The 15,165-nt window shown below is 64.5% G+C and overlaps 1 protein-coding gene across 1 annotated transcript; it reads right to left on the reverse strand.

Moving 5' to 3' along the window:
- Positions 1-5,345: 5,345 nt before the first annotated feature.
- Efna2 (ephrin A2) lies at positions 5,346-15,099 on the reverse strand. The gene is made up of 4 exons (XM_027952672.3): positions 14,960-15,099; positions 7,592-7,905; positions 6,832-6,897; positions 5,346-6,610 (listed from the first exon to the last, which is right to left on the reverse strand). The coding sequence occupies exons 1-4, from the start codon at positions 15,097-15,099 to the stop codon at positions 6,489-6,491; spliced, it is 642 nt and encodes a 213-aa protein (XP_027808473.1). The 3' UTR covers positions 5,346-6,488.
- Between the last annotated feature and the right edge of the window lie 66 nt (positions 15,100-15,165).

Raw genomic sequence — 15,165 nt, forward strand, 5'->3', positions numbered from 1 at the left:
GCCTGTCCCCTCCCTCCCCAAGTCCTCCATCTCTGGCTGAGGCAGCTGTGACCTGCTTCTGCAGAACAGGACATGGGATTCGGGTCCTGGGACCCGAGTCTGGTTTCTTACCCCGCCCACACCTCCCCTGGCTCGTGGGCAGAGGGTGGAATGGGAGACGGTCAGGGTCTGCAAGCAGGGGATGCATCCTTGTCCCCTCCGCCCGCCCCTGAGCATTTGCTACTGGGTCCCCGACTGGGCGGCTTGATCCTGCCTGTCACCAGGTTTATTTATCTGGTGTATATATGTATTTTAATTTAGAGCTCTGCCAGGCAGCAGGCAGACCCCTGTGGGGTTCCCGCCACCTCCCTCTGACTCTCATCGGAGATAGGCCGGTCGCCCCGGCCCCCGCCTACCCTGAGGAGTGAGGAAGGAAAAGGAGGTGGGACTGTACTGTGCCGGGGCGTTGTGGGGTGGGGGCGGCTCTCACCCACTCTCTGCCCATCCACGCTCATTCAGCCACTCAACACACCCTCCTGGAGGGCTGGGACCATGGTGGCCTGGGAAGCGTCCAGGTCCTTGTGGGAATGGCCATCTGGTCGTCAAGGATGCCCAGGCGCAGAGCCCTCGCCCCCCACGGGCCATTACAACCCCGTTTTCCAGGTGAACAGCAGGGATCCCTCCCCGCCCTGGGATCCAGTTTATCCGGGCGCCCTCCTCCAGGGGCCCCTGACGGCCGTCCCCCTTCCTTAGTCGCCCTCCTGGCCGCAGAAAGGGCCTGCAGGGCGGCAGCGGCCGCGCCCCATGAACCAGGCTAAGAAGCGGCCCGTGCGCCAGGACCGGGCGCCGCAGTCTGGGACACGGTCTGCGACACCCCTGCAAACCGCAACTCTGCCGCTGCGGCCCCATTCCACCTGCAAACGCGGGCTGCACGGCGGTCGTGGTGGCTCCCGGGGTTACGGCCCGCTTCCTGTGATCCTGGGCTCCCGCCTTCCACTGGCCTGTCCTCCGGGCTCCCGCCCCCTTGGGCTCTGCAGCTCCTGGAGTCCTGCGGACCCTTCACTGGCCAGCGTCTTCTCAGGCTTCCGCAGCAGGAAACCCAGTGGCCAGGCCGCCTCTTGACACTCACCATCGCAGCGACACCAGCAGCCTCCCACCTGCGGCCTGGAGCCGGGCCCTCCTGTCCCTTGGTCTCGGCCTCCTTATCGTTCAAATGGGTCTGCCGGGTCGCAGATGGGTAAACTGAGGCCCCAAAGGGCAGACTCCCCTTCTCCCTCGGGGTCCTTCCGAGAGGAGAGTCTGAGCTGGACTGAGACTGGCCCACCAAGGCCGGGGGGTGGAAGACCAGCCTGCCCAGGCCCTCAGAGACCAGCCTGCATCTATGTTCTAGCAGAGCTGGGACCTCGGAGGGGAGGGTGGCCTCTCGGGAGGCGCAGGGAACAGAGCCCTAGGTGGCCAGGCGGGAGGCGCAAGGGGGAAGGTGCGGCCTGGGGGGGACCTCCTCAGAGGTGGGAGCGCAGGTGCCCAGAGGGGCAGGCCTTCCTGTCCCAGCCCCCCCCCAGGGGAACTGGAGGGTGAGGGGTCACCCCAGCCTCAGGCTACCCCCACAGCGGGCACTCTGCGCCTGCTGCACCCCGAGTCCAGGAGTGTCGCAGAAGGCTCCCAGGCCCTCTGCAGCAAACCGGCTGGAGCCTGGGGGAGATCAGCCTCGGGCTGTGCGGCCCGCCCGGCCACCCAGAGGGCCCCTCTGCCTCCGCTGCCCACAGCCCTGCTTCAGGCTTGGACAGTGCACCTGCTGCCTGCCTCAGTTCCCTCCGATCCAACATGGCAGCCCGTCTGAGGCAGGGGAATCGATAGTGAAGGTGACCATGGAGGCCCGGAGAGGGCTGGGGCGGGGCAAGACGGCCCCCACGATGGACAGCCGTACCCACACCTGCCTCCTGACGCAGCCACTGGGTTGTCTGAAGCCTTCTCTCCCCCCAGGGGGCCGGGCAGTGAGCACCCCAGACCCCACATACCATGGTGGGCGGCATGGGGTGGAGCTTTAACCCCCCGATATCTGCAGGGAGATGAGTGGGGGGAGGACGCTGCCCGAGGTGCCTGGAAGGACTGTCCTGAATGTTTCCTGGGGAAGAGGAATGAAGGCCCCCAGCCTCATCCTCCATCTACCTCTGCCCAGCTCAGATCCAACTCCTGACCGGGGTTTGCCCCAGTGACCTGTGGGCCTGGGAGGGCCTCAGTCTCCCTAGCTGCAGGGGTGAATGGGCGCCCCACTCAGTGCCCCTCCCTCCTGGCCACCTTGTCCACTAGGGCCAATCCATTGCTCCTGGGCCTCTCAGCCTCCATTTCTGGATCGATGGAGTGGGCAGCCCTGGGAGACCAGGACAGGGTTCCCTTGTCTCTGGCCTCAGAGGCCCCTGCCTGCTGCAGCACAGAGCAGGTGGGGCTATCAGGGCGGAGGGAACCGTCCATCTGCCAAGGCTCAGGGAGAGGCCCAGAGGCCTGGCACCTCCTAGATACCCCAGGGAAGCTCCCGTCCCAGGGAGACTGAGGAGGAGGGTCTCCTGCGACCCCCCCGTTCCTGCTGCCACACCAGCCTGGCTGCCACCACTGGAATTCCAGCTTATGACACCTTAGGTGATCTGTGGCTCCTTGAGGTCTCCGGGGCTGTGAACTCAGTTCACAGTGGTCCATAGTGACCACCTGGCCACCTGCAGCCTGAACGGGGTCCCCAACACCATGGTCTTGCCTCATGGCCTAAAGTCCCCCTGATTTGGGGCCAGAAACCACTGCTGTGATGTCCAGATGGAAGGGAGACCCAGCACTATCTGCACACAGTAAGTGCTCATTAAATGCTTGTTAGGGACACTGATCTTGACATGGGAGATGCAATTTTCTTTTTATTTATTTATTTATTTTTTTAGGTGTAGATGGACACAACACAATGCCTTTATTTTTATGTGGTGCTGAGGATCGAACCTGGGTCCCGCCCGCTAGTGCTAGGCGAGCACTCTACCCCTGAGCCACGATCCCCGCCCCTGGGAGACGCAATTTTCATTTGGCATTTTATTTTCTGTGCATGTAGCTTCTGCATGCATGGATAGACACATCCAGTCAGTGAGCATCTGTTGAGCACCTACTGTGTACAGGCATCCTGTGGGTGCTGGAGACCAGTGGTCCAGACCCAAATCCAGGCCCTCGGGGAGCAGACAGACACCTTGTCCACAGTGGTGGACAAGACAAGAAATGAAATAAAATGGAAATGAAATAAAAAAGGAAAACAGTAGGGCATGCCTGAAGGGATAGATAAATAAAGAAGAACACTGCGTCGAGGGGGTGTGGCTTCACATCAGGGAGTCGGGGACCCACCGAGGAAAGCCCTGGTGGGCTGGGGAGGCAGTGGAGGAGCTCCCTCTGGGCTGGGGTCTGGGGGCAAGAAGGGCCGGGAGGACGGTGCTGGGGAGGGGGGTCCTCCACCAGAGCTGCAGGGTCCAGAGGGCGGGGCCGGGGCAGCTCTTCACTTGGGGGACAGCTGACGGAGGGGAGGGCTGCGACCCAGGCTCCCCTGCAGCTCCGGCCCCTGTCTGTGGGCGCCCAGGCGGCAGTAATGGGCCGCAGGAGAGAAATCGCTTCCCTCTGGAGCCTGCAGCCCAGAAAGGCCTTTGCCCAGGACCGGCATGCGGATGGCTGTCCAGGGCCCAGCCTGGGCAGGCTCGCTGCTCACGCCTGGGGGGACTTCCCACCACAGCCTCTGGCTGCACACTGTGGTCAGCAGGGCAGTGGTCAGTGGCAGGTGCTGAGTCAGGGGACCTTCCCGAGAGACCCAGGCCACCCCAGGGTGTGCGGTGCCGGTGCAGGGGAGTGTCCAGGGCCTGCGGCAGATGCTGGGGCTGACAAGTCCCCAGGGAAGCCCTGCTGTGGGCAGGTGCTGCTCCTCGGGCCCAGGCCGAGGGCCTGCGCTGTGACTGTGATTGACAGGAGGTGCTGGGGTCTGGAGGTGTCTCCCCTCCACCTGGATGAGGGAGAGCAGGGCTGTGGGTGCGGCGGGGGACACAATCTCTGCAGCTGAATCCACCCACTGACCGGCTCAGCATCACCTCCTGTGAAATCTCGCTTGATGACAATAAAGAAAATGACATTCTCATTAATGGCTTACAGACAGACACAGCTCAAGTGTCCACAGATGGGTGAATGGGGACACAAGTGGTGGTCCATCCACAGCTGGAGTGTCCTCGGCCAGGGCAGGAGCCAGGTGACACACTGCAGCGTGGCCACACCTGAGGACCTCGTGCTCAGAACCAGACACACAAGGCCACAGCATGTGACCCAGTGACAGGAGAGTCCAGGACAGGAGACCAGAGATGGGACGTAGACCTGGTGCCGAGCTGAGGAAGGACTTCCTTCTGGGGCGACGGAATGTTCTAGAACTAGAGGAGCTGGAGGCCCAAGCCTGTGGCTGTCCTGGAACCCAGGAAGTCCCCTTGCCGTGGATGAACGGGCTGAGACTGCCACCACCCTGCGTCTCCCGGGTCCGGGCTGGGCTGTCCGGGTTCCCTGAGCCTGGGGTCCTCCTCTGTGCTGTGGGGGATCCCTGGGCCACCCCATGGTCCTCAGAGTGGGCGGCGTCTGTGCCCCTGGTGTGCTGGGCAGGGGCAGGGTGGTGCACACAGGGCCCTTTGTGCCCAGCTCGGCCTCATTAGGAGGCAGACCCCGTCGCGGCCCAGCACGGCTGCATTAATGGGCTGAGAACGTTCCCTCTAGGTTAATTGTGCCCAAGAAGCTGTCGTCCCGCGGGTGGGAGACAGGCGGCAGTGGGCTGCGAGGACTGCAGCCCCTCAGCAGAGCCACCTGCCAGCCGGAGACCAGCAGCCTCTGTGCCTCATTCCCTGGGCCCGGGGCTCAGACAGCAGACCCGGCCTGGTCGGGGCTGGTGGGGAAACTGAGTCACAGTCACAGCTCAGCAGTGGAAGTCTCAGAGAGTCTGAATGGATTCTGAGAGGGGTCCAGAGCTGGGGAAAGGCAGGGCCTCCTGTGTGCACAGGGGTGTTGGGATGGGCACCCACAGACTCCTGTTGTGCAGGGCCAGCCAGGTACAAGCCCTCTGTCCACCTGGCTGATCCAGAGGGCAGGTGGCGGTCCCCATTTCCCAGCGAGGGAAACTGAGGTCCACAGGTGCCTCCCCAAACGCGCACACCCAGGGCCAGCCCTACCAACGCAGGAACCCCCGAGGCTCCACTGTGACTGCGGGTTCCCTCGGGGGTCCCGATGTGCCAGGACACCCCCGTTTCCCTGGCAACCTCAGGCCCGCCTCCCGGTCCCCGAGGTAAAGCGCTCCACGGGGGGTCCACAGCCCAGACGGACACACCTTTGGGGTTTATGCATTTTATTATAAAAAAATACAGAATCCAAAGTCAATTGGGATGGGAAGGAGCCCCAGTGCCAGCTCCAGGCCTGGCAGTGCCTCCGCCCTCACCCTCCAGCCCTACAAAAGCCCTCGCGTCCCCGGGCCTCGGAGCCGGCCTCCGGCACCATACACAATATATATTTATATAATATATAGAAAACACAGCCAGGAAGGGCGGTAGAAATACGAAATCTGTATAAACGCCTCGTTTCCTTCATTAAACCGTCTTTGGGGAGGGGCTGCCTTTTTTGGTAGTGGTCCTCCTCTGTTCCATTCATTTTTTTCCCTCAGAAACATTATTAGGTCGGGGGGGGGGTCCACAGACAAAATGAGCTTATTGCCAAGTGTTGCCTCTATTCTAAAAAGTCCCCCCACCCCCCGCCGAAATAAAAGACCCCAACAAAGGGCTGGAAACAAAGGTCTTGCGGGCCCATCCTCAGGAATACATGAAAATGATCACAGCACACACTCGCCAGCTCTATTTACAGAAATCTAGCACGTTCTCAGCCTTGGAGAGGTCCTGCCAGGGAGCGGGCCTGCTGGGGTCCTCTGGTGGAAGGCCCTGACCCCGGAGGGTCATCAGGAGCTGGCAGGGAGCCCCTGGGCCACAAGTCGGGGTTCGGACCATGCACTCTTCTGGCTCAGACTCGCTGGTCTGCGGGGGTGGCTCCAGCCAGGACCCAGCAAACGGGGTGCAGAGTGGAGAGGTGACCAGACCTGGTGTCCCTGGATTCCTCCCTGGGCAGGGACCCGCCCACCAGTTCTGCTTTCTTCCCCCTCACTGGCCACAGCAGGGAATAAATTAAATTAGACATTTCAGTCTTTCTGACCCAACCATGAAGCATACACTGAGAAAACAAGGATCGTCACGAGGGACCAGGGCTCCCAGGTGCCCCTAGAGGAGATGGCTCGGTCAGGGGCTGTGCCCACACCTGGTTCCCCAGGGGCACCAGGGATCCTGGCTGGCCCCTCCTGGCAGGCAGCACCATGGGGGGAGAAGCAGCGTCTCTATTTGGTCTCAGAGCAGCCGTGGCCAGGTGGGGAAAGCCGAGGCTGGGCAGTCCAGGTGGGCCGTCCCAGGAGGCTGGCATCCTTCAGGCCAGGACTAGGAGCCCAGGAGGGTCCAGAGCACAGGGACAGTGCTCAGGAAGAGGCGGCAGCCAGCCAGCCCACTGCAGGAGTTGTTGCTGGTGAAGATCGGCTCGGGGGCCTCGTACAAAGTCTCGTCTGGGGGACACAGGAGACGGCACCGTCAGGGGGGCCTGGCCACGGACGTCTGAAATATTTGCACATGGGGACGCGGAGGCTCGGGGCGGGGCCTGCCCAGCCATGGCTTCAGCCATGGACTCCAGGGGCCGAGTGAGGACCACCCCAACCAGGCCCTCTGGACCACTCACAGGTCCCGTGGGTGGAGGGACCTGGGTCCTGCTGGCTCCCTGGGCACTTACTGGTGGGCCGCACATAGACCTTTAGTCGCAGACAGGGCCGGTCCACAGCGTTAGGAGGTGTGGCAGCTGGAAGGGAAGCCAGAGAGTTAGTGGGCGGCAGGCTCCGGGTGCCTGAGCTCTCCTGGGGCTGAACAGCCCCTGACCCCAGATGGGGAATCCATTCTCAAAACTCCCAGTCTACATCCAAGCCCCAGGCACAAAGCCCTGCTTCCCACAGTCCTCTGCACAGGTCCAGGGCTGCCCTCTCTGCCCAACCTGATCCCAGAGCCCGAGGCTGTGTGTGTCCCTGTCCTGCTGGGCCTGACTCTGGCCCAGCATAAGGTGAAGTCCAAAAATCATGGACACTGACTCTCTTGTGTCAATCAGCAAAAAACTGGTGTAGCCAAATAATGGAGCCAGGTCCCCACCCCTGTTCCCCGGGGCAGTGGGCTGCCCTGCTCAGCAGGTGCTCTAGAAACCCTTCTTTTTGTTTCCGTCTGTCTTTTTCGTGGGGCTGGGGACAGAACCAGGGTCTGGCAGAGGCTCAGCCTGTGCTGTGTGGCTGAGCCCCTGCCCCAGCCTGGGAACCAGTGACCGGCCAGGCCCGTGACTCCCGGGGGTGTGCCCAGAGCCAGGTCAGCGCCTCTGCCCCACCCCAGAGGCTCCTCGGCTGGAGACGCAGATGAGACACGTGGTGGAAAGCAACACCGGCCACAGAGACCACCGCTAATGGCGATGAGCGTCTTACTTCGTGAGACTCCCAGCGCCAGGGAAAACTCACAGATGTAGTAGTACTCCTGCCCGGGCCGGAACTCGAAGCCCAGCGAGAAGGGCGTGAAGAGCTGGAACTTCTCCGAGAACTTGAGCGGGCCCCCGGGCGCCGCGGGCCGGTTGCACTCCCAGCGCTTGAAGCCGCGCTGGCGGTGGTCGCAGGAGGCGTGGCCCTCGCCGTTGACCATGTACAGCACGTAGTGCTCCATGCGCTCGGCCGGCGGCAGCGGCGCCCCGTAGTGCGGGCAGTAGATGTCCAGGTAGTCGTTGATGCTCACCTCCACCGTGTAGCCGCCGCCGCCGCCCGCCGCGCCCACGTGGAACCTGCGGGGGTCAGCGTCAGCACCGCTGGCCGGGCAGCAGGCGGGGGCGCGGGCGGGAGGGGCCGCCCTGGGGAGGCTCAGGCTGCGCCAGCCGCCGGGCACCCAGCTGGCCACCGGGGAGCGGGCCTGAGCGCGGCAGCGGCCTCCTGCCCTGCTGTCCAGGCCTCTGGGGTCGGCACACTGAGGCCCACCCCAGGGGAACAGGCTCCTCCAGGCCCCCTGCCCACCCTCTGCGCCCGTGACTTCCACCTGCCAAGGAGGGCGGCCAGGATGGGGCAGCTCCAGGCCCACGCAGCCTCAGTTTCCCTGCAGGGTGAGGCTCGCGGGCAGACGCCCACCCTTCCCTCGGTCCCCTTGACCCTCGCTGTCCGGCTCAGCAGAGCCCTGGACGCCTGCCCCACCCGTCCACACTGTGCGATCCCAGCCCACCTCCTGCCTTCTCTGATGATCCCGCCCAAGGCCCTGGAATCCGCAGCTGCCCCCTCCTCAGCCACCCCCGGGCCCTTGGCTTCCCACACCTGGCCCCCCAGGTCCCGCGGCCAGGCCCCTTCCTCCAGGGAGCCCACAGGCCCGGCTCTTCCTGGAGGATGGAGGTCACCGCGACACAGGGAGCGCCTCTGCCATCAGCGCCTGGGGCTACAGCGGCAAGGTCCTCAGATCTGCTGGAGGGCTCCCCCGGGCAGCAGCAGGAAGGGGCCTTGGGGGGGACTCATTACCACATGAAAGGTCCTGGCGCCAGGCCAGGCGGGCACCGCTGGGGAAACTGAGGCCACAGCCCCCACACCTCCGGGCCGCTGGCACAGTCACTGGCATGGCCCCCTGCGCCCCGAAGCAGCCCAGGGAGGGGACAAGGGTCCGGGCCTGGAGGGGAACCAGGCCGCAGGAGCCCCCGCTGGCGCCTCAGTTTCCCCGCTGGGTCCAGCTCTCGACCTCCTGAGCTGGGGTCCAGCTGCGGAGAAGCTCAGGCGGGAGCAGAGGGCCTCCCACCCGGGCTCCCTGCAGCCCCTCCTCAGGCGGCTGGGCCCCACCGTCGTCCTCCCCGGAGCCGACCAAGGCCAGGGAGGCTGGCACGGACAGCCGGAGGACTGCAGCAGGGAGCCGGGGTGCGAGGACCCACGGGCCCACCCTGGCTCAGGGTCTCCTGACCCTCACCTCGAGCCCCTCAGACAGTCGCAGCCACTTCTGTCCCAGGCTTCATTAACTCACTTGTGTGCCTTCCTGGCCCGAGTGAGAGCCCAACTGCCCACAGGCTGGTGGTGTCAGTGGCCAGCCCCCACCGGGCAGGGCCCCGAGGTCCGGGTACCTGGACCACGCCCACCCCTGGCCCTCAGTTTCCCCCACCCTGTCCCCGCCCTGCGACATCCACAGCTGGACGGAGAATCTGGCTCCTTGCAAGACGCTTCCTGGTCAGACTCTGGAAGGTGAGTTGGTGGCCCACTCCAGGTCACGTCCTCCACTGGGCCCGAGTCAGACGCAGCCCTGTTCCGGTTTTACTTCCTTAAGGAAAATCTTGGTAGACCAAGATGTGGGGGCTCCCGAGGCCACTGTGAGGGCCTACAGGGCTCCTGGCTTCCCTGAGTCCACTGACATCTTTTCTGAATGTCAGTCTGTCCACTGCCTACTGACCCAAAGCCATCCATTCCTCCTCAATGCTCAGAATACAATCCACACCCCTCATGCACTTGTCTGCCCCTCTGCCCACCCCTTCCTGAAGCATCAGCCTCTGGCTGGCTCCACTCCCACCTCAGGGCCTTTGCAGATGCTGTTCTGGTGCTGGAAAAGTCCCCCACCCAGTATCCCAACTTGACCTCCCCTATCCACACCTTCACATCAATCGCTATCTTCTCTGCCCCACCCAGAGGCCAGCCCAGGCACTCCATACAGTGGTGTTGACTCGACGAGTGAAAAGCCCAAGGTCTGGAGGGCTCTGAGATGCTGAAGTACAGGGTTGCAAAAAGCATCCTCCAGGGGCCTGGGGCCTGGGGGCCCAGATGGGCTAGTCCCAGGGAAGACCCCTGTGCTGGCCACCGATGCATACAGGGCTTCCCAGCTGAGGGAGAGGCTCTCACACGCCTCCCCCAGCCCAGCAGCCCCTTCTGCCACTGCCCATGTCCAGGGGCCTGCCAGGGTTCCCTGGCCACCCGGACCCTGCCAGCCACTACCAGCATCCATGTGGCCAGAGGCTCAGCAGCTCCAGTGGGCAGGCACGGCATTAGATGCCCACGGCAAAGCGACTGGTCAGGAGTCTCAGGCAGGAAGGGTAAGGTGGGGCTGGGCTGCCAGCCTGGACACTGACAGGGGCAGCAGTCGGACCCCCGAGGGGGGACCCTTCCCACCAGGCTCCAGGTGGGTCTCCGGCTCCACCTCTCCGGCTCCTCTGTGGCCATCGCCGTCTCTCTGCTGGGTCTAGACACACTGCGGGTGCCCGGGTGGCCCAGCGACCCAGCAGACAGGGTCCCAAGGCCCGGCGTGGGCCTCAGCCACCCCAGGGCCTTGGAGGCCACAGGAGAGGAAGGAAAGGCCAGGCGGGCACAGGCACGTCCAGAAGGTGTGGCTGTCCTGGGCCTCCTCCCTGCCCCCTCCCCGCACAGAGCTACCCCTCTGCTCCTCAGCCAGTGCAGACGAGGAGGAGGCAGCCCTGACGTGCCCAGCGCAGATGAGTTGGGGTCTTAGCAGGGTGGCCTGGGGGAGTGCGGAGCTGGGGGGCAGGACAGCCTTCCGATGCCAAGGTCTGTGTGTCACATGGTGGGCACCTGGCACTCAGTGGACTCAGGTACGGGGTGGGGACAAGACTGCCAGGCTGGCTGGGCCGCAGAGGTCAAATATCCCCTGGCGTCTCCCCTGGCCTGTGCTGAGCTTCCTGCTGTGTCTGGCCTCATGGTGGCCACGGGGCTGGACACTGGCTCTCCCCCGTCCCCTGGCATGGCCTGCCCAGGCAGGGAACAGAGCTGGGCAGGCTCTGGACCCAGCACCGGAAGATAAATTCCCCCAAAGCAAGTACAGGACGTGAGGCTGGCCATGCCTGGTCCCAGGGAGCAGAACGGGCACTTGCAGGAGCTTGTGGTGTGGGGTCCTATCCCCTGGTTCACCAGCCAGCTCAGACCAGGAAAAGAAGCCACTGGCCCCACAAGTGCTTCCTCCCACTGTCCTAGAGCAGCGTCCACCACCCCATGACCCTAAGAGACCCGTGAGAGGCCCCTACTGACCCTCAAGGGGATCGCCACTGGGGCGCAGGAGGTCGGAGGTGGGCAGTGCCCCTTGCCTGACCCCCAGCCCCAGAGATGAGGTGCCACTGTGTCAGCAACTGGCCCAGGGGCTGAGGGACCCTGGACAGGGGCTTCCTCAGCATCGAGGGGCCAGGGCTGCGGTGGCAGGGCGTGACGGCGGACGCCATCATGGGAAGGAAGGGGAGGGCAGACCTGGGACGGGGCACCAAAACCTGCCGTGGCTGGGAGGTTGACTTGGGTTGCTCTGCTGTGGACTGGGGCCAGCTGCAGGTCAGAGCACGCTGCCCATCTGGACCATGGGCGCACCTTCAGTCTCCTCTTTGCAGGGGCCTCAGCCCTTGGCTCGTGCCCACGCCTGTCCTGCCCCCACGCGCTCTCAGAGGAGGCAGGGGTCTGATCAGCTGGGAAGCCTCTGGGCCTTGAGTCCATGCCCTGGTTTCCACGGCCTCCCAGTCCCCTCCCCGGCCACCGCCTGGCTTGGCGGCCTCCCCGGGCTGGTGGAGGAGCAGACACACAGAACAGAACCACAGGCAGCCGGCAAAGCACCGTCCCTTCAAAGCCAGCTGCCCCGGAGGCCGAACAAGCCACTGCGGCGACACCCGGTCACCTCCACCACAGGGAAAGGCCAGCCCTCAGAGAGTAGGTCCTGGCCCATACCGCCATTCTCCTACCTGGTGTCCAGGAGGGACGCTCCTTGTGGCCCACATTACAAGGGCACCCAGCCACATGCACTGGGGTGGGCGCCCACCCGAGAGCCCCCCTCCTGAATCGGCACCTCCAGGAAGGCAGGAGGGGACTGGAGTGGACACAGGGGGTCCTGTGTGACGCCAGCTCTAGGTCTCAGTGGCCCCCTTTCCTGTCCCCAGGGGAGCCGGAGCAAGCAGCAAGGTCATGGCTGGACCACTCTGGGCAGCTGGAGCAGAGCCCTACAGGCACGCTCTGCAGCCACCGAGACAAGCCTACGCCTGCCTCGCACCGACACACGCGTGTGCACTTGCTCGCAGACGTGTCTGTGCAGCCCAGCACGCAGGCACTCTGTGCAGATGTGTGTGCAAAGTGGGTGCACCACACAGGCAGGCACACACATGCTCGGTGCATATCACGCATATCACACAGGCACGTGTGCAAAAACGCCAGAGGCTGGTGTCGTGTGCACGTAGACTTCTGCGGCACTCTGCCTCATGGACACACGTGTGCCCCACTCATGGACACACACCTCCTGGGACCCCAGGACACCTGCACACCAGAGACAAGAGCACTTGGCCACATGCAGCTACAGGCACAATCACGGTCCCATGCAACCCCCAGGTGCTCCCACACATCACAAACACAAGTATAGCCCCAGCACGCACAAAATGCCGTGGCCAGGGCAGGAGGGCAGCCAGCCCAAAGCAAAGCCAGGGACCCCTGCCCAGTCCAGCCCGGCTGGTGACAGGCCCAGAGATGCCCAGCGGCTGGCTCAAGGGGGCCCGGTCCAGGTGGGGACTGGCCAGTGCGGGTGCTGGCCTATGCGCCCTACCCTGGGGCAGCCGGGTAGTAGCGGGTGTGGGGCTCCCTCCAGGACCTCATGGTGTGTGTGCACAGGTTGGTCACTTCACAACAGGATGTCACTTGGGGACACATATGCACTTGGTACAGGGGTGGCCAGTGGACGGCTGGGACCAGTGGGTCTCCCATTCAGTCCCTCAGTGGCTGCATGCTCTGTCCCCTGTGGGAACCTGCTGCCCCACCTCTGCCACCCTGATCAGCCTGCCTTTGTGTGCCCCACTCTGTCTTGGGGACCTCCATCCAGAGTCACCACCCATCTCTGCTCAGACACCACCCTCATCCCTCCCACCCGGTTCCGCGGGTCTCCCCAGGCCGACAACCCCATCGCTGGGTCCCCTGGGTTGCCGGAGCCAAGGCCAGCCCTCCTGGTGCGCCTGCTGGCCCCCTGCTCACGCAGTGCTTCTCACCCGGGCACCCCCGGCATGATCTCGGGAGGGCTCCCCGGGCTGCCATGAACCCCCAATGTCAACGGCAAAGCTTCAATCTGGACAGATCCCAGTTTCCTGGGCGAGGTGGCCATGCTGGTCCTGGGCCCGCTGCATGGTGCTGGGCAGGGTCAGCGGCACCCTGCATGCCCCCGCAGGAGGAGGAGCCAGGACCCCCTTCCCCCCACCCGGCTCCAGGGCTCAGTTCTGACTGCCAGGCCATGCCCTCGGGGCTGTCGGGTCACACAGCAACAGGAGGTGGCCAACAGGCCGGCACTGGGCACTGTGGCGGGCACCAAAGCGCCATCTCCATCCCCTGGCAGGGGGTCCAGTCCACTGCTCTTGGCCCTGCGGCAGGTGGGGGCAGTGGGGTGGCCCTGACACCCCCTTCCTTCCCCACTCCCTGTTCCTCCAGTGTTCACCAGAACAAAGGACAGGCCACGCTGGGATGGAGATTCCGGAGCTGCAACCAAAAACTTGGGCTGGGAAGCGCAGCTCGCTGGGCTCCCGTGCGGCCAGCGGCCAGCAACAGGGAAGAGCCTTAATCAAACCCACATGTGGTGCAGTGGGATGAGCTCTGCCACGGGCTGCTGTCCCTCTGGGGCCTCGGTCCCTGCCCTGGGGGCCCAATCCGTTGGACCTGCATGTACAGGGGTAGGTCTGAGGGTGCTGCCTACCCCACAGCAGGACACTGGCTGCCCTCTCCCAGAATCTGCCTCAAAGAAAGCCCTTCATGCAACTTTCCACCACAGGTTTGGGATAACAGGCAACAGCAGGGACAAGAGGAGACCGCTGCTCAGGAGGGCAGCTTGGCCGGCACAGGAAGCAGCCAGGACATGGAGATGGAGAGAAAGCGGCCGGTGGCAGAGGGGCATGGAGCAGGGAGGCCCCTGTGTGCAGCCTTGAGCGGCTCGTGAGACGCAGCGTGCGGGCTGAACACCAGCCTCAGGAGTCCTGAAGCCCTGGCCCCCACAGGACCCCCGTCCTCTCTGGCCACCGAGACCAACAGCCCAGAGGTTCTGTGGATGTGCAGGACCTGTTCAGTGGCCAGTAAACTTTTCCCACTTGGACTAACAGGGGCTGCTGTCATCCTCCAGTGGTACTCGGTGCTCAGCATGGACTGGGGTGGGATTGTGGGACTGTGCAGCAGCGGGTGGGGCCCCTCCTCCGGGCGTGGCAGGCTGGGACCCAGCCACCCCTCCAGCCCCAGCTCTGCTCCCCTCATATTGACCTTGAACCAGCCCCTCTGCACCTCAGTTTCCCCATCAGCGTAAGAGGACGAAGGAAGGTACCCCAATGCACCTCCCACACTGAGCCCAGCCCCTCTGGTCCCTCAGCCTCCCTGTCCCTACAAAGCCAGGACTAGGTCCCCCACTGGAGTGAATGTGAGGTAGGGAGGGACATTCCAACTTCCCCAAGTTCATCTGGGGCACCTCCCACAGGACGCTCCCGCAGACCCCTCACCCCACGGCCAGTCTCCAACCTCCTGGGACCCCTGGGTGTCAAAGTCCCTAGGGATCTCCACCAATTTCTCAGCTCTTGGGGGAACCCCAGAGAGGCAGTGGATTAGGGGTCCCCCAAGCCCGGGGAGGGGACTCAAGGGCTGCCCTGCTTCAGAGAGTGCCAGAGGGGTTCCCCAAACTCTGGAAGACGTGGGCGCTCTAGGAAATGCGAGTCTGCTCGGGAGTAGGTCGCCCTGGGGGTTCTGCACTAGGCGCGCTAGTCCCCCGAACTCCAGGGCCCGGCACTCCCCGGGGTCCCCGCGCGCCCACCCAGCGACAGCGCGGGACGCGGGGCTGTGGCCTCAGGGAGGCCGGCGTGGGAGCCGGGGCCGGGGTCCCGGTGCCGCGCTCACCTGGGGTTGCTGCGGTTCCAGTACACAGCGTAGCGGTCCGCGTTGGCGCGGGCGTCCTCAGCGCGCGCGCAGGGCGGAGGCGGCGGCAGCGGTAGCAGCAGCAGCAGCAGCGGCAGCAGCGGGCGGTGCGCGGGCGCCATGGCCCCGGTCCGGCCGCCGCGCTCTCCGGCCGCCGCCTGCCCGCGTCTCCGCCTCCTCCGCCGCTG

The sequence above is a fragment of the Marmota flaviventris genome, chromosome 1, assembly GCF_047511675.1.
Source record: "Marmota flaviventris isolate mMarFla1 chromosome 1, mMarFla1.hap1, whole genome shotgun sequence".
Classification (NCBI taxonomy): domain Eukaryota; kingdom Metazoa; phylum Chordata; class Mammalia; order Rodentia; family Sciuridae; genus Marmota; species Marmota flaviventris.